Source organism: Halichoeres trimaculatus, unplaced genomic scaffold, assembly GCF_033239565.1.
Source record: "Halichoeres trimaculatus isolate MK-OKI-2021-1 unplaced genomic scaffold, fHalTri1.1 fHalTri1_scaffold_12, whole genome shotgun sequence".
Lineage (NCBI taxonomy): Eukaryota > Metazoa > Chordata > Actinopteri > Labriformes > Labridae > Halichoeres > Halichoeres trimaculatus.
This window is the reverse complement of record NW_027437190.1, coordinates 31,486,844-31,508,913: the sequence shown is the minus strand read 5'-3', so window position 1 is coordinate 31,508,913 and position 22,070 is coordinate 31,486,844. Positions and strand designations below refer to the sequence as shown.

Here is a 22,070-nt window from a genome sequence, read left to right as displayed (position 1 = left end):
ATCTGTCTTGACATGCACACTCCTCTGGTTAGTGCCCTGGAGGGGAGGGAAGAGGAGCTGCCTGCGTGTCAGTAACTCAGCGTGCAGGGCTCAGGGCGAAGGCCTTGGCCTGTGCACTCTGGCCCAAAAACCAGACTAACCAGCCCCATGCTTCGACACCCCCAGGAGAAACTCCCATGACTTTTACTGCTGTGATCATGTGATTGACTGAGCAGTGCGAGGAGAACAAAAAAAATACATTTACAAAAAGACTGATGCACGTCAGTGAAGACACAGAGGTTACTTTCTTTGACAATTCACTTTTCCTCTTTGCTGTCAGCTGATCCTGGCTCAGCTTCTCTCACTGGCGTCTGGATTTTGTTTGGGACACGAGATCAGCAGATCAGTCTGATGATCATGTGTGTTCAGGGACTTTTTGTAACTGATAAAAACCACGGAGAACCAAAAAGTAGATGTTTGAGATGGCATCCATTCCAGGGGTAATTTAATATTGATCTAAAAACACACATTTCACACAACTCCCCTCAAGCAAGTCATAAATTTCCCACAATGTGTGGGTTATTAAAGAAGCAGTGGTGAGAAGTTATTGATCCAAAAGCAAACACATGAACAATCCCCGACATCATGACCACTGATTATTTTAACCATTCGTGCTAGTTTTACATGAGTAGATACAAAAAAGACACTGTTAGACATCAGGAGATTAGCTTCAATGAAAACATACACTGCATTTGGACTGGGCATGGACCACACGTAATGCTCTCACAGCTGATGACTTTAAATGAATGGATTTATCATAATGTGGAGAAGTGTGAGTTCAAAAAACACATCCGAGGACACAAGACTAGATTAAAGCTATAAAATGATGCAGAAAAGACCAAAAATGGTGCATTAACATTGTTCAGAATACAGGATAAGAAATATTTAGGACTAAAACTGTTGTCTGCAGGTCAAAATAGTCTGAATATGAAAAACAATCCTGTTAAATCCAGATCCTGATCCTGCCATAAAAACATCCTGACATATTTTCTCCATTTGCCCCCTAGTGGAGAACATCTTCCTTGGTCAGAAGCAGAGTTTGCTGATGTTTACGCAGCACGTAACACTGCAGAAAACTGACCACGGATCATTTGGTATCGAGAGACACCTGAGGGACAGGTGAGCTTTAATCTCATCAGCCTGTGATGATTCAACAAGGATGTTTGCACACTTAGTGACTGATTTTTTCAAGAAACATTAAATAGAGAATTCCTACGTTACTTTCAGGATTCATTGATGTTTCTCTGAGAGTCGTTGGCCCTTGGTCATTTTCCCAAATTAAATGTGGATGAAAAATGCCAGAGATTCGTGGGATAACCAGCTGCCTAGGGATGGGTACCTTTCACATTTGAAATGACATGATACTGATGCCGGTACCTGAAAATCAGTATCCGCATTCAAGGGTATCATTTTCAGTACTTTTGTGTGTGATTATGTGGTATTTAATCTAACTTTTTTTAATAATAAAATTTCAGTTTTTTCAATTTTACAAATTTATTCTTCAATATATAAACTTGTAATGTTGTGTTCATGTCCAGCATGGAAAATCACCTACTCCACCACTCTCTCACAGTCAGAGGGTTAAGTTTAGGTACCTAAACATGGTACTGTAAAAACTCTACAGGACTGTGGGGGGAAGTGATGGGGAGTTATGGGAGGAAAGAGTTGCCCTAGCCCAGCCTGATCGGTCTGTTCAGGAAACAGAAAGGAGGGAGAACAGAGAGTTCAAGAAGAGAGAAGAGGTAATTCAGTTAGCAAAGCGCTAGTTAGGAGCGATCTGCTTTTGTCCCATTATGAGAGACTGCTAAAAGCCATCTCCTCATCGTTCAGCCAGCTAGTTCCTGCGGCCACAAATGCTACATCTCCTTTGATTTTACGTGAATCAGTGCTCAGTAACACAGACAGTATTAGGTCGGTACCCATCCCTATAGTTGCTGCACCAGACTTTCATGTGCCAGTGTCTTCTTACAGTAGCTCCCCCTTCTCAACGGCTACGTTTACATGCCGTAAATATTCGGGTCAAGGTCAACATTGCGGTTTCTGAAACATTCAGAAAAACCCGTTTACATGTGTAAGCAATCAAAACAGCAACGCACAAAGAACATCATGAGACAATGCGCATCATCTCTGCTTTATCGTGCTGTATCCATAGCAACAACAACAGCAGCAGCACAGCGGACTTCCTGCACTCAAAAGACCAAGATTCCTTGCAAACAAAACATGCGCAGAACACAAATTAATGTTCGATTGGATTGGGATATCCTGAAAGGTGTATACATGACCAAATATTCAGGTTAGAAAAGGAGGAACCCAGGGGTGATTTTTGTATTTTAAAAAATGGAATATGAGGGTTATTGGTATTGACATGGCCGAGGGCAACCAGGTTATAGCTGATATAAAAGTGTTACTGACTGCTTGTAAACACACTCATTGTGACACTGAGTTTCCCTGACTGGTAAAGACAGGTTTCAAACAAAAATACAACTGGGTCCTTTTACTTTTAAGTTATTCCTGCTTGAAATAATGGTTTCACTGCTAGTGGCTGCATGTAGAGATGAGGTCAACACCAGCGGGACCACAACTTCGAAAATTTAGACTGAGTGAAATTACTGAGGAAGCTTTCAGGGCAGAAGAAGAAAACTGAAGCTGAGAGGCCTCAGGCAGGACATGTTTTGTCATGGACACGTAAAACATTGAAATGTGTTTCTATTTTAAGTAATTAAATAATAAAAAACTGAATATAAAAAAAAAGTCTATTAGTATTAATCTCATTGCTTTTTAGATAACTTCATGATTTTGAGACTTTGAGGCAGCTTTTTCTTTTCATTTTTTTGCAGCAAACAGAAGAACAAAAACTCGCGCTCAAAATCTAATTACCAAGAAGAGCAGTTCCCACCCTCTCTGTCCACAGCAAATATCAATCAGTCCAAGTTACTTTGCATCAAATCCGCCCTCCTAAGATGTGTGGCTCGACTTGCATGTACAGCACACCTGGGAGATTTACCATAATGAATACCTGATGTGGTGGAGCACTTAATACTGCCTATAAAATAACTCCCTTCCTTCTTCCTGTGGGCCCCGGCTGTTGTTTATCAAACCAAGTAGCGTCCTGTCATGTGACCCCTCCTCCCTCCCAGCGACCCACCTGTGTGGACTTTTCTCTTAATCCCCATCTTAACCCCCCCAATCCTTTTTTTTATGCTGTGCGCTTTGAATACTTAGACTACTGAGTGTAACTAATTCTCCCTCACAAGGATATTGTCTTCTGCCTATCTCTGCCTTTGTCCTTCCCTTTCAAGCCAGCTATTCACTCATTTCATTAGCTGGCGGTGCGGTGGGAGACGGGGAGTTGGCGAGGAGAGGAGAGGGGAGAGAAGGAGGAGGGGGGTGTCCAATTAAAAGGCCTTAATAGCCTATTACCATCACCTTAAGTTCAACTCTGTGTTTTTTTACAGCATGAAACCAGCTAAAGATTAATCACCGGAGCTGTGTGGGAGCTTTAAAGCCATTCTGTGATTAATAAACTGTAATTGGGACGGAAGATTTTGAGCTTCCTTCCCTCCAAACCTTTGTTTTTCTACAACTGAGATTGTTTTTTCAAAATAGTTCTAGTTTTAATTTCAGCGCACGCAGGGTTTATTAAATTAAAACACACTTGTCAAACTTTTGAGAAAGAATAAACTTCTCTGTGATGTCTTTTGCAAAGTAAAAACATGTTTTGGTGCAGGGACATTTGGTTTTGCGTTGAAGACAATAAACATACTGATTGTTGTTCTTGGTGGGGGTTAAAATTAAACGTGTTTAACAGCCTGCTCTCCCTGCACACATGCTGCACAGACCCCGCAGCTGACCAGGGGGCCTGAGGACGAAGCCAGTCCCCTGGGATGACCAAACCACCCTTTCTCAGACACCCATTTGTCTTCCCCTCCTCCCCCTCCCTCGCAGTGTGTGACCCTGCAACCAGCAGGGGTCAGCTGCGCAGAAGGAGCCCCCCGCACCCCAACCCCGAGGTCCGGAGCCGCGGCGTAAATCAGCGGCTGCTCATCGCGGGAACCCTGCTCTGCCCGGGGTCTCAGCCCAGCCTGGCACCATCTGTCCTGGGGCTCTGACGCAGAGGCAGCGCTGCCAAGGTGAGTTCCCACTGACCTGCTGCACCCTCCAGGCCGTTCAGGCTAGACCTGAGACCGGAGACAGATCCATCACACGGGAGTCTGGACATGATGGAACAGGCCCTGCACACATCTACAGTAAATTAACTCTGAATGAGCTAAAACAGCAGACTTATTATTCTTCATGTAGACCACCAATGAGTTAGAGCTCATCTTTACTCACACCCTCACCATTTCTACTGAGATATTTTTTATATTTACAGTGAAAAAGATGCTTAAACATTCAAACATGAGATCTATATATCATTGTTTCATTATAAACCTGTTGTCTGCTCTGATGCTGAGGGACATGGGAGGATTTTAAAGCCCCTGTGAGGCACTGTTTGTAATGATTTTGGCGCCCCCTGTAGACACACTGACTTCTCTTATTTTCCTGCCGATCTTTTACCCTGAACATCTTTAGTCCCTTACCATAAATATATTTACAGTAAAAAAAAAAAAAAGGTATATTTTTTACCATGCTGTAAATTTCCTTGGCTGGCATCTCCCCCTTCACAGCAATTATGGAAATTAAAAAAATGAATAAATAAAATAAATAAATAAAAAACATTAAAAAGAAAAAAAATGAAAAGATTAAAAAAAGAAACAAATATATATTTTTTTATTTATTAAGAAAAAAAAAGGGTTTAACCTTCACCATGCTGTACATTTCTTTTGGTGACATCTACCACCTTACAGCAGTAATGGGGGTTTAAAATTAAAATCAATCAATTAATTATTAAATTATTTAATTGATTGATTTATAATATTTATAACAATGACTATACTACTTCTAATACTAAATATAATAATTTCAGTAAGTTTTATAACTGCTTCAATTTTCCTTACAGGAGCTTTAATTTTATGTGTGTGTTTTTTAATAATTGAAAAGAATCTGAATTTGCTTGTTTTTTGTTTCAGGTTACTGTGATATGCTGCTAAGTCTTTGTAATTAAAAAGACTTAATTTATTACTTGTGTTTTGGGTTTAGGGCAGGTAAATAATAATTTAATATAATATAATATAATATAATATAATATAATATAATATAATATAATATAATATAATATTATATTATATTTTATTTTATATTACATTATATTATGTTATAATAATTATTTATCGACATGCTTTTTTCCATAAATGAAAGATGTTAAAATTGGGAATCATTTTTATCTTTTTTTTTGTTAAAAACATCCATTATTACCATAAAATGAGTTAATTATAATTTCAAAAAATGAATTGGGTATCCAAAAATATCAATTATTGTTACATTAATAATTACACACAGTGACTATTACTTTTCACTTTTTATTATAGTTACTTCAATATTAATTAACTCAAAGCTAAGAGGCTTCACATTAAGAACTACTTTTATTTATAAATTTTACATGATCAAATCTCTGAATTGAAAAGAAACATTACTTCTCAAGTCTGTGAACACACTTTTATTTGGCGCAAAAGTGATGATTCATTAATTTGAACATGGAGTGATGCCAAAGGGCAGAGAGAATGCTAGAATTATCTGATCATGTTGAAGTACCTTTAACTTGACTTGAGGACAGATGAAGTGGAAGATTACATGTGAGATATCCTACTCAACATGATGAAGTATGTTAACTATAACAGAGCTGGTGAGGTATCCTAATAGGCAAACATCTAATCCTCACTCTGAAAGTCAAAAATGTTTAATTGATGATTTTAAACCTTCCTTTCCTGTGAGGTTGAACACAAACTTCAGTGAAGTTTTCTTTTGTTTAGATCCAAATTGCTCAACCAAGTGTTGTTGTAAACGTCCTTTACCATAAAGCAGAATTACTGACCCTAGAATAACTAGACACAAGAGAAGCTGGTCAATTACGGCGCTTGCAATTCCTCCTCTGGCCAAAACAAGTCATAATCTATGGAGGTGACCTGAGCGACCCTGTAATTTTGCTGTATACCTGCCACGGACTAAATGGGTGATGTACTACTCACACATGTAAGACAGTCTAAGCTCTTAAGTTTAGGACAAGTCTCTGCACTCCACCTCATCACCTTTGACGACTTGACGTCTTTCCCCTCTCCATCATAACAGCACCTGGAATCCTGACATGTAAATCTCATCAGCAGAGACAGTCTGCGGGTCCCCGGGCAGAACGGCCCGGCTTATTGCTTTCTCCCACAGCCGCGACCTTGCTTCACGCCCCCCCTCGGGCCCGACTCTAATGGGTGAGCAGGGGTCATAAAGTGGTTGTGTTACTGTTTTCCTTTTTCCAAACCAGTGACACCAGTTGTTCACCCTCCTCACCAGGTCCTTTTGTGAGGCCTGACAGGCTGTCAATTCCAGGCGGAGGATGATTGCAGAAGACGACACGCATTACCTTGGGGTGACACCGCATTCCTCTGCAGGCCTGTCTTTATGAGCTAACAATAACTTTGAACAGCACTGCAGCAAAGCATTAAAAGTTTGCTTTGGCTCTGTAGTGTGTGTTTGGTGTCATTTCCTGCTTGGTTTGCATCAAAACTGGACTTTCGCTTTAATGGTTGTAAATTAATCTTGCAGATAAATGATCATTCCCACTGTTTGTAGAGACTCCCGTTACGCTCATATGTTGTTTTATCCCTCTCTCAGGCTTGAGGAGTGATTTCTTTTAGTCATCAGGGTTGAGGGTAGGACGAGAAGACCTTCACAGGGACACATACAACCCCAAGACTAAAATAGACGGCCACCCACGTAAATGTATACTTGCACACTCACACACATATACACAGAAACAAGTGTGTCATTCTGGGAACAAGCACATGACCGAACATTTTGTACTTCTGTCCTCTCATTTGTTCTCCTGAGTATTCAAATCCAGAATGATCTCAATCCAACAAGAAGAAATAATGAACTGAGCCTTTTATTAGTGATGAGTAAAGAAAGGTTTTCTATTATCATGTCTCTTGGGTTGTTACTAAAATCTGAGTAATGACCTTAGATGTGTAAATTTTAAAATAGAAAGGGTAAATTCTCCCAAATTATCCTTGGGATATCCTGTAGTTATGAGATATTTAAAAAACTGCTTTGTGTTGTATTGAAGTGGGACAAAATGTGCCATTGTGAGGAAGATTTGACATTTGACTTTAAGGAGAATAATGAAGACATCTTGGATTCAGCGCGATCCAGTTCATCATAAAATCTGTGCACATACTGCCCCCTTGTGTTTAGCCGGTGTTATAGAAAGCATCTACTTTAGTCCTCCGCAATTATATTACTGTTATTATCATTGGCAGTAAAGAGAGGTAAATATAAAATGATTAAATGATTTAAGCCGTTATTATATCTCATGCATCATTTGTCTTTATAGTTTTAAGCTGATTTTTCCTCGATCTGCCTGTGCTCTAACACCTCTAACTCTTTGTTGGATTGTGGGATTGTGTCTGCCTATTCATAAATTTTGTGAATTGTCAGTGTTGTTTTTATCTTATTTGTTAATTCACTTTATAAATCATGTGCTGATTACCTCCACCAAGGAGGTTATGATTTTTGGAGAGTTTCTCCGTTTGTTTGTTTGTTTGTCTGTGAACAACATAACTCAAAAAGTAACAAAGAGATCTTGATAAAATTTTCAAGAAATGTTCAAAACAAGATAAGGAAGAAGTGATTTAATTTTGGAGGTGATCCGGATCACCGTCTGGATCCAGGATTTTTTTTAAAGGATTCTTTATCATCGTGAGATAGGGCTGTTTTCGCCGTACGTGTATATAACGCCACTATAAATGGTCGGATTGCTTTGCAAAACAATACGAGACAAGGTCTCCATAATTTCTGACAGATGTAAAAGTACAATCCAGATTCTGGTAATATTCTGGAAGATCCAGAATATGAAATATGTACTGGGTCATTATCATTTCCAACACCGTCAGGTAATAAAGCATCAAACAAACCCGCAACTAACACCAAATTGTAGCAGACAGTCTGCTATCATGGAATGTCCGTGTGGTATGTGTATTTTTTACTAACAGAAGGAAAGGTCTGTGCTTTTACATTAGGGCGAGGCAACTGAAATAAATAAATGAAGGAATTCACAAAAATTGACCTGATCTGACTTTTTTCAACAATCAAACAACCAAGAAATTCATAGACATAGGAAATCTTCAAAGCATAAGCAGACACTTTTTCTCTGAATGCTGACATGGTAATCTAAGTTTTGTATTTAGACTGACTAAGAAGCATGTAAACCTACCTGTGTGTAGTAGCACTGTCTAATTGTTTCAAAGTGCAAATTATTGCAACCATGGTGAGGAGTTGTATCATGCGTTAGATGCACAATGTATTTCTAAAACACTGATGATTTACGTTTGTATTCATGTTTTATTATGGTAGAATGACAAATGTCTTCTGTTGACTGCTGATAAAAATGATCCTTTGAGTTCTTCAAGTCTTTACAGTTCAGTCTAACAGCAGCAGCAGCACCGCTGTTCCAACCTTTACTCCCTCCCGCCTTTCAGTTTCTCCTCCACTGTGTGATCTCCCCTCGAGCCACCCATGCAGGCTGGACTCTTAGCCAGGGTGGGGTTGCTCCCCCACTGCTCAGGTGTCTTTGCCTGGATGGCTAGAGCATGAACACAGGTACTTAACTCCTCCTTTAGAGCTTCATTCACCAGACGGTGGCGCTTTATTAACGGCAGGCCCTCAAACTGGGAGCTGACAACCAAGACACGGAAGTGGGATTCAGAGCCAGGGGGCACGGCGTGCATGTGGCTTTCATTATGTACCTCTAAGTGGTCCGGTTGGAGCATGTTGGTCAGTTTGGTTCTAATGGCCCTCTCAACGGGCCGGCTGGGGTCTGGGTCCATGTGTGGTCTGAAGTGGGCCAGTGGCCGGCTTAAGGCAGGAATGGTAGAGATGGGGCGAGCAGAGCGGAGGACAGCGGGCAGCATCTGAGGCTGTGACAGGAGACCACCTATTATCAAAAAGTGGAGAGCAATATGTAATGTTTCAGACATTTTAATGTAATAAAAAAGAACTCAAGGATTAAAAATAACCCCAAAAGACTTTATGTTATTGGAGTCATAAAAAATTATGTTGTTAACCAGACAGAAAGGAGAAAAAGTAAAGTGTTATCATCAAAGTGGAGCCATAGAAGAATAAAATCTATAAGAGAGTGACTGTATTTGATTGTATCAACTTGTACAAGTGTGACCATGTCAAACCAAGACCTTTGTGTAACGACTGATGCGTTATGGTTTCGACAGAAAGGGTGCTTTAACAGAACACTGACCTTGCAAAAATACCCACAATTAAGGCAGCTGAATCAATAGACAGCGCTACAGGTAGCATAAAATCACGCAAACGTTTGTGTTTCCCGTTAAAATGTCATTCAGTTGTCACAATTTCTAGTTAAAGTCACTGCGCAGCTTCACCGCTAGCAGAGTAAAGTAGCCAGTTAGCCGTTAGCTTTCATTGTAAACATCACGCACGTTGTCCTTGAAATGAGACAAACGTTAGACATACTCTACCCCAAAACAGCTCTAATGAATACAATACACTCCTTTTTAATAATACATACCTGTTCTGTAAATCGTTGACACAATTCAGGTAGACTTTCCCACTAATGGTTCTCACCTTACAGCCAAAACACACAGCTCTCAACAGTGCAGAGAAGTTGCGCATGCGCAGTGATGTTTAGTGTTGTGTTTCTGGGTGGCTAAAGCGGTACTGCCCTCCCGCGTCATGTTTTCAAAATGCAGCTTTTTCACTGGGATGAAACGACAATAAAAGTTACAAGCACAATTTTTTAAACATTTTTTAAACCCCTTTATTTATTTATTTTTTTGATATCAAATCAACAGCCTCCCCGTTTCTCTTCCTTTCATAGCAAAGGTGCATGTTAACCTGTTAGGTTGTTCTTTAAAGTGACAGCTAACATGCCCAGCATAATCTTTTCAATATCTGACACTAATTGATAATCAGTTGGTGATATTCATGGTGGCATTTATCTGACAGTTTTAATATCTGATATGTAAACTGCATTTTTGATTGTTGATTCAACATCTTGTTAATACAAAAATAAATAAATAAATTAAAAAAAAAAAAAAAAAAAAAAAAAAAAAACAGACCAACAACTAAATATAAATGATTTTTCAAAAATACAGTGTACATAATTAGATAAATTTAAATATATTACCTTAATAATAAAGCGTACCTGCTTGTTTTAAATGCATATACTTAAGTACAGTCATTATTGAGGGTTGTCTCAATTCAAGCTGTTAAGCTTTAGTCTCAGCCACACCGCCTTTTGCAGAATAATTAAATCTAAAAAAAGATCAACAACTATATATAAATGAATTTAAAAAAAAATACAGTGTACATAATTAGATAGATTTAGATATATTACCTTAATAATAAAGCGTTCCTGCCTCTTTTAAATGCTTATATTTGATTACAGTCATCATCGACAGTTATCTCAATCGAAGCTGTTAAGTTTTAGTCTCAGCCACACCTCCCTCTGCAGAATAATTAAATAGATAAATTTAAAAAAAAAAAAAGCAACTTTGTGTTTTCTTGTCTTCTTCCATGCATGCATCGTTCCTCTCTGGATACTTCAGTTTCATCCCAGAGTTCAAGGGCTGTGATTGACTGCTGACCTGTTCAGGGTGTGCCTTGCCTGACAGCTTGGATATGCTGCAGCCCCCTGAGACCCTGAAAAGGAATTTGGTAAAGATAATGGAAGGATTTTTTGAAAAGTAGCAAAATAAACTAAACAAATTGGAGTTAAACAGCTAACTTGAGATAAACTGTATCTAGATTGAAAATACCCATTTGTTTTCTGCACTTAAGTTTTTTAGTAGCTATAGTCAACACAAGTTCTCAAATTTCATTGCTCACTCCAAAGAGGCTCTACATGTTTCCAATTCCTAATGTAATGAGGAGCCTCTTGTAGCAGCTGTGACTGATTGCTTGACACAATTTTAGTCTAAGAGTGAAATATGGTCCGGCTGATGTATGCTATGTATGGAGACAGCTTTAGAGCCCGGAGCAGACAGTGTTCCCTTTCTTTATTAAACAAAGATTCTGTTCTGTTGTGTTCTTTAGGAAACAATTGCAATTTTGAAACTAATATGGAAGAGGATCGGGTTTTGGTGCCTTTCTTGAATGACTGAAAGGAGCAAAACTGTGTTTCTACTTTAAGTCAAATAACAAGAAAGCTTAGCTGTGAAAATAATGATCTACAACCGAACAAAAATAAAAATGATATCCAATTTTTTTATTCCCATTTTTCTGAGAAAAAAAGTCAAAATTATGAGGAAAAAAAGCCAGATTTTTTTCATTATTATTTTTTTTATGAGGAAAACTTTTTTTCTCAAAAAAAAAAAAAAAAAAAAGTAATAAAAAAAAATGTGGCCATTTTTTCAGTGGCCCTAGTCCTCTTCCGTAGAATCCAGCATCAGGATGATGATGAAAGAAAATTTATTTCTTTGAGGCATATGAGTTCATATAAAGTCAAACAATATTTGTGGACATAAAAAAAACAACAAAAAGTGACTTTTTATATTTTTCCACTTGTTTATTCTTCATGATTCTTTGTTATCCATTGTGATTCCAAAGGGTCAGATGCACAGCGGAGTGCAAACCCGATCAAAAATCAACAATGAGAAAATATAAGAAAAAAATCTCACACACCTTTAAACAGAAACTGATGTTGTCACATTAGGGCTAATTATGATTCATAACCGGTATTTAACATTGATGTATTTACTTATATTTCTTCCTCATTTTTACAAAATACACAAAATCAAAGACAACATACATCATTGTTCATTTACACTTTTTTTGTATAACTTTTTTTCATATTCATGGTTCCACAAACAGTTTCTATACTTACAAACAATCAACTACAGTTTCTACAGCACAGTACAATGACAAAGGTGATAAATTCTTTGTTACATTTAATTAATGGCAATGCAATCTTATTGACAAGAGCCTCAAGACTTAGGGTTGTTTTTAGAGAGTACACACAAATGTCTGCTGTTAAGTCCTGTGTCATTATTACGCCAACACTAAGCATTTCAGTGGACAAGGCCAGCATAAAGTAACTCCTGTTCTCGATAGCTTCAGAGAAGAGAAGAGGAGACAATACCCAAACACTTATTGCTTTGTTAACTTTTTGCACTCACAATTGACTGTTGCTCAGGCAACAATTATACAAAAAACCCTGTAACTTAAGCTGAGATATGTATCTACGAGACAATTTCGACTTGGAAGGAGCCTGAACTGAGTCACTGAGACAGGTTAGCGCTTGAACGGTTATCCATTTTCAACAAGTACAACAGTTACCTTGACATCGTTGTTTTTAATTCATGGGTGATACAGGACGACATATAGAGAGTAGGACTGCTGATGCTTAGCTTTTATATCGGTGCAGTTATAACGTGTGTTTTATTTACCATCAATGTGCTTTTCAAAGGGAGTTTGGGCTGATTTTCCTTTTCATGTGCCATCCACTTTGACCCCTATGTCAATATTTCCTGCAGTTTCAAAATAAGAGCACCCTAAAACTCACTTCCTGAAACAGGTGGGAGTCCAGGTGCTCTTATTTTGCATGATCAACAGCTGAAAATGGACCAAGACTTCTCCAAAGCTCCGACTGTTATAGCCTTAGTTATAATATAAGTACTTTTATTTACATATATTCATTTCTAAAACAGAAGTGATGGTGTAATGTGTAAACTCAGGCCATACAAAATATTTGGCAATAATTAATGAGAGATGGCACACTCATAGATAATGGATCCAAGGTCAGATTCAGGAGTGAAATTTAAGGGGGCAGGTCGTCAAAGCTCGAAGCACCGATGTTCACAACCTTACTCGTGTTCACAATCCGGTCATTTGGTTGGTTTTGGTCTTTGTGCTCTTGCTTAACACCTTGTTCTTCTTCACACTTCTAGCAAGGTTGTGTCAGATTGTGTCTTGAAGAACTCACACAATTGTGCATGTACGACATTGTACATTTAGTGCAATGTGTCGTCTTTTTATTCAACTGTCTTGAGTCTATGTATGGCTGCTATCCTACAAAATGGCAGTCTGGGTAAGAACTTGATTTGTTAATCTACACATTAACGATTTTTTTTTTTTTTTAACCATGTGATTGTGAACGTATCAGTCTTGTTTTTCTCATTTAGGGGAATGTGGTAATTGTTTTCACCAGCTCTGTGCTTTTACCGATGTGAGATGTATGACAGGCAGCCCTTGGCAGTGAGTTCTCTACGGTGGATCTCGTGTTGTATCTAGCTACATTTGTATAATATAATAATGTCATAAAGCACAAGTAAACACAAGGTCCAGTGCACTCTCAATTCACACCCCGTTAGCAGGAACGATCCTTTACACTGCAATAAATCACCAACGGTCCAGTACATACACATCTCACATTAGGAAACTGAAAGTAGGAAGACTCTGCTGCTTTTTTAAATCTGGACGCAGAGCTCGCCATCCATTCTTCTTCTGTGCACTCTGTGGTGCTACTCTCTGCTCTTCTGAACAAGAAAGCCTGAAATTTATCAGTTACCAGTCAAAGACAGCGACCTCACAACCATTCACAAACCAGAAAAGGTGTCGCCGAATGTGAAATGCTAAAAGACGAAAATAAAAACAATATTGCACAGAGGTTCAATATTGCACCAAGAAGCACACTCACATTAATATAAACATTCAGTTGACACAAATAATTTGATTATAGTTTCTCCGTCATCTCTTACACACTTTACACAATTTGTGCCTCCACTGAAATCATAAAAGCTGAAAGTGAAGTGTGAAATACGCTCACTTTTTGACCCTTTGACTCACTTTTGTGATGTGAAATATGAAGAAATATTCCTCTTTTGGAAGTGTGCGCTAATGTTTACTGCTACCACAACAGAGCAGAGCTGTTTTGAGTGTGTGGGGAAACTTCAAAATCTTAGATTAAATCAAGCCAGACTAATTAAAGGGTAAATGTAGCTATGCTAATATGTTGTACTCTCAATTTCCATAGTATTACATACATACTTTGACATGCAAACACCCTCCAAACATGTTTTCTAAGAGGCAAACATACTGTAAGTCTGGGAGGAGAGGTACTAAAAAGGCATTTCGTACAAAGGAATACACAGTATGATTGAAAAATGGTGCCCGACTGTGAGTTTCTAAACATTTTCCTGAAGTTAAGAAAATGTTAGTGGACATTCACACCGGCAAATGGTTGTGCTTCGAATGTACATCTTAACAAACAGCTTCATCTTCGTGATGAAATGGCGACCATGACAGCACAGAATTTAAAACATGGCATGGGAAACGAACCCATGAGCTGATCCAAATGTCTCAGGACGTGATCAGAAAAGATGTTTTAAAGGGAGGAAGGGCCTGGATTGATCTCCTTAGACACGATCTAACAACAACAAAAAGCAAACCTGGAATGTTCTATAATCTATAAAATGGCAGTTAGTCTGTACACCAACACAAGACCTCTAGGAGAGAAAAAAGAATGAGTACAGGTCTTTGTTTTAGAGAAAAGCCAAGAGAGGTGAGTCTTGGTTTTACCCAGAGGAAGTCAAAAATGCTTCAAATCAAGGCGGAGGATGTCGCATTTTTGATTCTATGTCCAACAATGGCAAAGTACTCAAGACTTGACGGGTGATGGAGGTGATTACAGAGAACTCCGCAACAATGGCTAGTGGTCATTTCTATGAGTCTATTTCCATGGCTCATCATCAAGAACCCCCGACCCCTGACCTCCAACCCCGGGTGGATGTTCTCTGATCAGGAAAACAGATTTACATTTACAAGAAATTAAAAATCATCTTTTCACTGAACTTTACCTCACACCTGACAACACTTTGGAGCAATCATCATCGATCTACTGTCTACTTTCCAGGTCTTTCCAAGCTCTCCTATGTCTGTCGTAGCTTCTACGTTTGATTGCATGAAGGGGTTCCTATGAAATAATCACTGATCCCAAATATTTACAGCAAATCTTGAAGCATGTGCACTTACGTCACTCTATCATAGTGAGGGGAGGAGGGGGTTAGAGGGGAGGGTTTTGAGGGCTCTTGAGCTCTTCATTCACAGTGTGGCGAAAAACCCTTCTGTTCCCTGGAAAGCTGTGGGCGCCACACTATTGCAGCACCTGACCCCGCGTCTCTGGTAGTTTGAGGGCCAGAAAACTGCCCGCCGCCAGCGCCCCCGAGGCAAAGAGGATGGGCACGGCCTTGGTGATCCCAACGAACGAGGTGAAGATGCTTATGCCTAGAACTGCTGCTAGTTTACAGAGGGCGTTGAGGAAGCCGAACGCCGTGGTCCTGAGGAAAGATAAAGATAAAAGAACAGTCAGGTTAGTGTTGTGTTTGATCACTCATTGAAAAAAAGTAACAAAACAAGAAAAGAAGACAGGCTATGGAAAATTAGCAAATACCAAGGCTATGAACATGAAGTGTTTCCTGAACATAGACTTTATCTGAACGTCACACTCAGGATGCCTGAGTATACCTATTTTTGAAGGTACGAAACAATTTAAGGTCAGTTCATTAGTGCACGTCATCTGTTATGTATCATCTGGAAAATGAACAAACTGTAATGATTTGGTCTATTTAAGGGTTTTGTTTTATTCTTTGTGACCCTTGTCTTGTGTTTTTTTTTTCCTGTTTTAGTCTTTAATTCTTGCTCCTTGTATTTGGTTAAGTTTTCCCTCCTGGCCGTGTGTCTCCCTCCTGTTTGATTGCTCCACCCATGTCTTGTTTCACACTCCTGTTGATTGGCCCCTTTGTCTACATAGTCTCTGTGTTGAGTTCAGTTCATTCTGTGTTATGTCAGATGTGGATCACAAATTGTCTTTGTTCAAGACAACTTTTGAAAAGATACAACGCGCCGAGGTAAGGTATTAATCAGTACAGTTACGTAGCGCTATGGTTTGAAAAGTGACATCAAGCAAACGTAGTAGCCAGCTATATGTTGGCGACACCTGCAGCTCAGTGCTCCGACAAATCTGTAGGCTAACTTGACAACAAGTAAACACTGTCAGTTTGTATGAAGTTTAGTAGCTGTTTATATTTAGCACAGCTGGCAGCCCAGTGCTTTAATGTGTAACATTAGTAAATCCTGGTTATGTCCTGTCAGTCATCCACCAATCAGAGCTAACGTAACCTCACTCTTCATTTTATTGATAGACTCTCAAGATTGAACAGACCACTGCAGAACAACTGCTGACTGTGGGTTGGAATGTACATTAGCACAAACAGTTTAGCTCATTGTTTGCCTTTAGCTTGGGCTATATCTCTCTCCTGTTTATCTTTCTTCTGCTCCTCTGTCCTTTTTCTGTCTGACAGTTAGGCTCCTGTGTCCACCATCACTACAAAATTAATCACAGAAATGTTCATCTCTTCTCTTTACTAAACTTCATCAGCTGGCATGGTGTTTTCATAGAGACCTAGAAGTGCCTTAGATAAATCCAGTCCTGGACAATTCATCTTGGAAGCTAAGAAATAGCAATTTTAGATAACCTGTAACCAGCAATATTGGTGCTGATAATCTCATTTTAAAGTGTGGATTATGATCAGGCATATATCTAAAAGAGAGACTTTTTCCAGATCACTTTTGAACTCCTCACAGCCATTTTAAATCTGCAAAACTTACTTATACGATTTTATGAAATTTCACCTATTGCATTACATTTCACTTTCAATGCATTTCAATGTCATTAATTTGACTTTAATCTATCTTTTATTTTTAACTCTTTTTTTTTATGCTCTTAAATTTTTTGTCCCCAATACCTCCTCTGACTCCTTCTTCTAGACTTAATTATTTACTTGTAAATCTATTTGTTTATCCACCCACTGGTCCATTTATTTATCTAATATTTTTATCTCAGTATTTTATCTCCTTTTAACAAATGTGATGTCTTCATCTTCTTCCAAAAAAGGTTTTACATTTCCCCCTAGATTTTTTTTTTGAAAATCCATTACTTTCATCACACCATCCAGCTTGATCTGTTTTTATTTCTTTGCATTGTAGGAATTTTCTGGATTTCCCGCTTTCTATTGGATGTTTGCTTTGTCTCTTCTTGTCTGCAGTGACGAGCTGTTACATAATGTCCAGGTTGTACGTCCCATCACTACCTGCTAACCTTATATTATCTTTATTAGTAATAAAAAACATTGTTGTGGAATTAAACTGTTGAACATTATTTCTAGAAACAGCTGCAGATAGTCCATACAGCCACAAGGTGGAGCACTGTCTCATAAAATGATGCCTCAAATGCTTTTTACCATGAACACAGAGCAAACACAAAACAAACGTGCTTTCTCTTCAGGCCATGATTTCATAATGTTCCACACAAACTGTATTTTTCATGAATTCATTTTATTAGATTTATCTGATAAGGTCTGACAGCCTGAGCTCATTAAAGAGGGACCATAAAGACCGTTAATATGATCCTTCCAAAGCCATTAGGTGGCAACAAGACAGCTGTACGCTCTGCATCACATGAACAGCCAATGAGTTCACCCCGCAATGTCATCCATCCCTGTGAGCCAGCCAATCGGTGCTGGGCAAGTCCCGTGACGGCGCTTATCACGTCATGCAAGCACCATAATGTCTTCACAGCGTCAGGGAGATTTCAGGGCATGCCTGCGTTTCCTACCTCTTGTCAGAGGGGTAGAGCTCCACCGTCAGCACATCCAGGGCGTTCCAGGAAGCGATGCTGATCCCCCCAAACAGGCAGAGCAGGGCAATCATGGCCGACTCGCTGTTACCGAAGGACAGGAAGAAACAGCTGACACAAGAGATCACGCTGGAGCCCGCTGGAGGAAGACAGGAGAGGTGGAGGGTTGGAGAAGTTAAAGGAAATCATCAGGGAACCACAGTTTGACTTTCCAACCCTGGGTGGAAAATGAACACTGTGTAAATACGTTTAATGAGGCCGCATGTCCACGTTACCTAGCATCCTCAGCCGTCCAATCTTGTCCATGAGCAGCGCCGAGACGATGTTGCCCGGCAATACAGCCAAGGTGCCCAAGAAGCTGACGAAGTAGACCATGTAGGCATTGTTTTCATCGCTGACATCGCTGATCACGCAGCCTTCTTTGTTGTGCAGGAACGTGCTGTTGATGAGCCGGCAGTTTTCCAACCTATACTTGAAGAGATCTGACAGAAGATGGACAGATGGAGAGAAAAAAGTTAAAAATGTTGGTTTATACAAAAGTTAACATTACACATCCTCTCCACATGTCTAAATCACTCCTCAGAAAGTCTCTTGTTTCTTGCAGAAATTGCATTTTCCTTGAGTTTTGATAGATCAGCTGACAAGTTTATTTCAGAGTAGTACAATGCAAAAAACTGAAATCTTATCAAGTGTTTTTGTCTTTTTTTAAGTAAAAATTGTCTTATTACAATCCATATGAGCTAGATTCACCTGGTCAGACAAGAAAAAATGTCTTATTTCAAGTTGTTTAAAGACAAAATGAGGTCTGAATTGCTTGTAACATAAACAAAGAATCTGCCAGCAGAACAAGAAAAATCTGCTAAAGAAGACATTTTTTGGACTGGTCAGGTGAAAATGGCTCATATTAAGTCTAAAAAGACATATTCTCCAGAAAACAAGACAAAAACACTTGATAAGATTTCAGTTTTTTGCAGTGTAGTGGTCCATCCATCCTTTGTAATACTCTATAGTGAATCCAGGAAACCCCTCACGACTATTAGAGTGTGCTATTGTTTTAACTTTAAAGAACTTGATTTAAAGGAGATCCTCTCAAGTACAAAACAGCACAAAGAGAGCAAAGGTGCCAAAGAGATTTACTCACTTGTCGACTGATCACATCAGTTTCAATTACAGGAAATCTGCATCAAACTGATGCAAGTTGTATAAAGATGTTGCTTCTTATAAAAGATCAGTCAGAGTAAGACAGATCTGGATTTTTGCAGACACCTTTGGCCAGGCCTTGTAGTGTATTTTAGGGATAAATACCCCTTTTCCCACGAGCACCATCACCCACTGTTGAAGAGGTGACTCTTGCTAAGGTGTGCATTTGCTTTAGAGAGAAGATTTTCTTTTTAAAACTACTTTTCTTTGTTCAGGACGACTTTTCTCAGGATGCAAAGAGACCAGGTAATGTATTTATTTGTAGTTCCATAGAGCTTGGTTTTAAACTTTGGGGCTGTTTACACGACAACAGTTTCAGGGTGAAATGCAAAAGTTTTGTTGCGTTTCAGCCTTGTGTTTACATGAAAATGGCATTTTAGCCGACCTAAAACGCAAACTTTTGAAAACAGCCTCCAGAGTGGGATTTTTCTGAAACGCTGCCGACACTGTTGCCGCGTTAACAGTAAGCTGGCATTTTCAATGAAAACGCTGACGAATCTTCTGACTGTCTTTACACAAAATGTGCATCTGTTGCTCTATATCTGCTCTTAGTTTTTGCCAAAACACCAGATGATTGGCTCAACTCTACTTCAGTGGAGATCTCCCAAAAGCGGTATCTGGACAAAACAGTTATAGCACCAACTACAGGCCTGGCATGCTTACTACACCGTTTTCAGTCCATCAGCGTTTCCATGTAAACACAGTTTTTTTTCATTGCGATTTCACTGTGTTTTAGCGTTTTTAGATGAAACGTTGTGCAAACAGGGCCTCAGTTAGTAGAGTAGTTCAGTTTCCAGACTAGTTCCTCACAGCCCGATGCTTTGAGATACAGTAGCCAGTGGGTGTCAGACGATTTGCAAAAGTGGTAACACAAATGCAAATGCCACAACACAATGGAAGTTGACAGAGGTTACTTATCCAAACGGACACAGAAAAGTTGTAAAAGCAAGTAAATGATTAATTTCTTTAGCATTAGAGCTATATCTATCATAGCCGGTGTTTCTGTCACGACTAGAATTGCCGACAATTGGTAAAATAATAGGCAATGTCCGTCCGGATGCTCAACTGATGATGATGATGCTGATTCCTGAACATTTTCACTGGTCAAACTGTCGGCTGTGATCACGCCACGTCAGACAGGCAGGAGCAAAAACATCGAATGAAACTCATCATTTCCAGCTCGTCTGCTCTCCAACTCACACACCTCAAAATTTTGGTGTTTCCATTACTGATTTTTATCGGAATATCTCTGTTTTGCGCAATTCTAGAAGTGATGGAAACAAAACTTTTTGATAGTCCAGCTCCAGTGTCCACCATTACCACTCACTTGTCACTGCTAAATTTTGCAGGAGGCATCACATCATCAAAACGACTTCTGGTTTATGTGCCGTGAAGTAACTTGTCTTCTCCAGGGAAAATTCAACCCAACCACCAAGACTGAGACATAGCATTTAGAAATAACCAACATTGTTTTGATCTCATTTTAAATCATGGATAATAGATAAATAAATGAAAGTGAGACAATCTCAGTATCACTTTTTGATACCTCACAGTTCTTCTCATGTGTGTTTGTGCAGTTATATCTCACCCGTGTTGTAGAAGAGGGTGGCGATAAAGGTGCAGTTCCTGAAGAAGGTGTTGCTGGAGGTGATGTCTTCAAAGTAACACTCCTCAAACAGCGAGTCTTCAAACACCATAGACCTCATCTTAAGACCCATAAATCTGTATGTGGTTACAGAGAGGGGTGATAGTCAAAAACACAGAGGCAAAGAGATGAAAAGAAGCAGGAAATGGAGGTGCAGAAAGGAGGGGGAGACATGCAAAGTCTGTCATGACGGGGCCTGAAAATAAGAGGGTGAAATCTAAAACAGATTTCATGCAAAGAGAAGGTTCAAAGAAGCGTTTTTGCAGATTTGCTGGAGGTATTGAAGGTTATCTGACTGATTTGAACATGAATGAGTTGAAGCAGCTGACTCACTTGTCGTTAAAGTACTCTCCCTGGCGGTGGACCTGGTTCTCCAGGGTGAAGTTAAAGGTGACGTGCTCCACTTTCTCCTTGGTGAAAACCTTGGTGCGTGAGGCGTACTCTTGTTTCTGAAGGTACTTGATCATGTCGGGGAACCACACCGTCAGACCGTAGTAGCTGGATGAGGAAAAGGAGTGGGTCATTGCTTTGTATAGCTTATTTGTTAGTCGCAGACACCAAACTGGTTTTGTCTTCAGTGATATTTTTGCTATTTTTTCTCCTGTGTTTGTCTGGAGATCCTAAATGTAACCATGGCCGCATTGTTTATATGTTAAATCAGCTGTTAGCAGCCTGTAGCATGTCAATGCTAACTGGTGCAAGGCCGGATGTTTCCCACAAAGTGAGGAGAAGGAGGTGAGGATGACGTGCTGGTTCTCAGGTGTGAGTTAAGAAGTGACGACATGGACCTGTCCCTCCATCCATCGTTATTGGGAACGTAAGATCTATCTCCAATAAGATGGACGAGCTAGCCGTGCTAACCCAGCAACAGAGGGAAAACCAGAAGGCAGAGTAGCATCATGCTATTCACAGACATGGCTAACAGAGCTAACACTGGACGGACTGAACAGACTGCTGAAGAAGCTCAGTCCTGGGCCCTGTAGAGGTGGAGGCTGGCTGACTGGACAATGATGGACTCACTTTCGTTTTCTTGATTGCTGCTGTGACTCCTCTTGAATTTCCCCTTGGGGATAAATAAAGTATTTTCTATTCTATTCTATTCAATTCTATAACAATAAGAAAAGTTAGGCCTCCATAAATGCAGTATGCATCCAGTGTTATCCACAGGCATCACAGATTAGTTCAGTATCTGGTTCTGTGTCTCACAAAGACCCTGCCAGACCTGCAGCAGAGTATCTTTTTTTAACCTAATCTCACCTGAAGGACATGGAGAACCAGACGGCCATCATCATGTAGGTGGTACGGCGGTACTCTGGAGAGAAAACTGTCTGGAAGTTGCTCCAAACCTGAGAGGAGAGAAAGAGAGAACATAATAAA

General features: G+C 39.5%; 2 protein-coding genes across 3 annotated transcripts in view; both read right to left on the bottom strand.

Moving 5' to 3' along the window:
• Positions 1–5,657: 5,657 nt before the first annotated feature.
• bola1 (bolA family member 1) lies at positions 5,658–9,867 on the bottom strand. 2 transcript variants are annotated; one of them, XM_074683740.1, is made up of 2 exons: positions 9,725–9,867; positions 5,658–9,101 (listed from the first exon to the last, which is right to left on the bottom strand). In XM_074683740.1, the coding sequence occupies exon 2, from the start codon at positions 9,093–9,095 to the stop codon at positions 8,643–8,645; it is 453 nt and encodes a 150-aa protein (XP_074539841.1). In that variant the 5' UTR covers positions 9,096–9,101; positions 9,725–9,867; the 3' UTR covers positions 5,658–8,642. The 2 variants fall into 2 exon arrangements, with proteins under 2 accessions (XP_074539841.1, XP_074539840.1); XM_074683739.1 differs by having other exon boundaries at positions 5,688–9,118; positions 9,725–9,863.
• A 1,830-nt stretch (positions 9,868–11,697) lies between these two features.
• The window catches only part of sv2a (synaptic vesicle glycoprotein 2A), a 69,781-nt gene continuing 59,408 nt past the window's right edge, over positions 11,698–22,070 (bottom strand). The window contains exons 8-13 of the mRNA XM_074683395.1: positions 21,951–22,039; positions 21,027–21,191; positions 20,637–20,770; positions 18,124–18,330; positions 17,828–17,987; positions 11,698–15,491 (exon numbers count right to left, since the gene is read on the bottom strand). Of these exons, the coding sequence (XP_074539496.1) occupies positions 15,308–15,491; positions 17,828–17,987; positions 18,124–18,330; positions 20,637–20,770; positions 21,027–21,191; positions 21,951–22,039 (939 nt within the window). The 3' untranslated portion in view covers positions 11,698–15,307. The remainder of the gene's footprint in view (positions 15,492–17,827; positions 17,988–18,123; positions 18,331–20,636; positions 20,771–21,026; positions 21,192–21,950; positions 22,040–22,070) is intronic.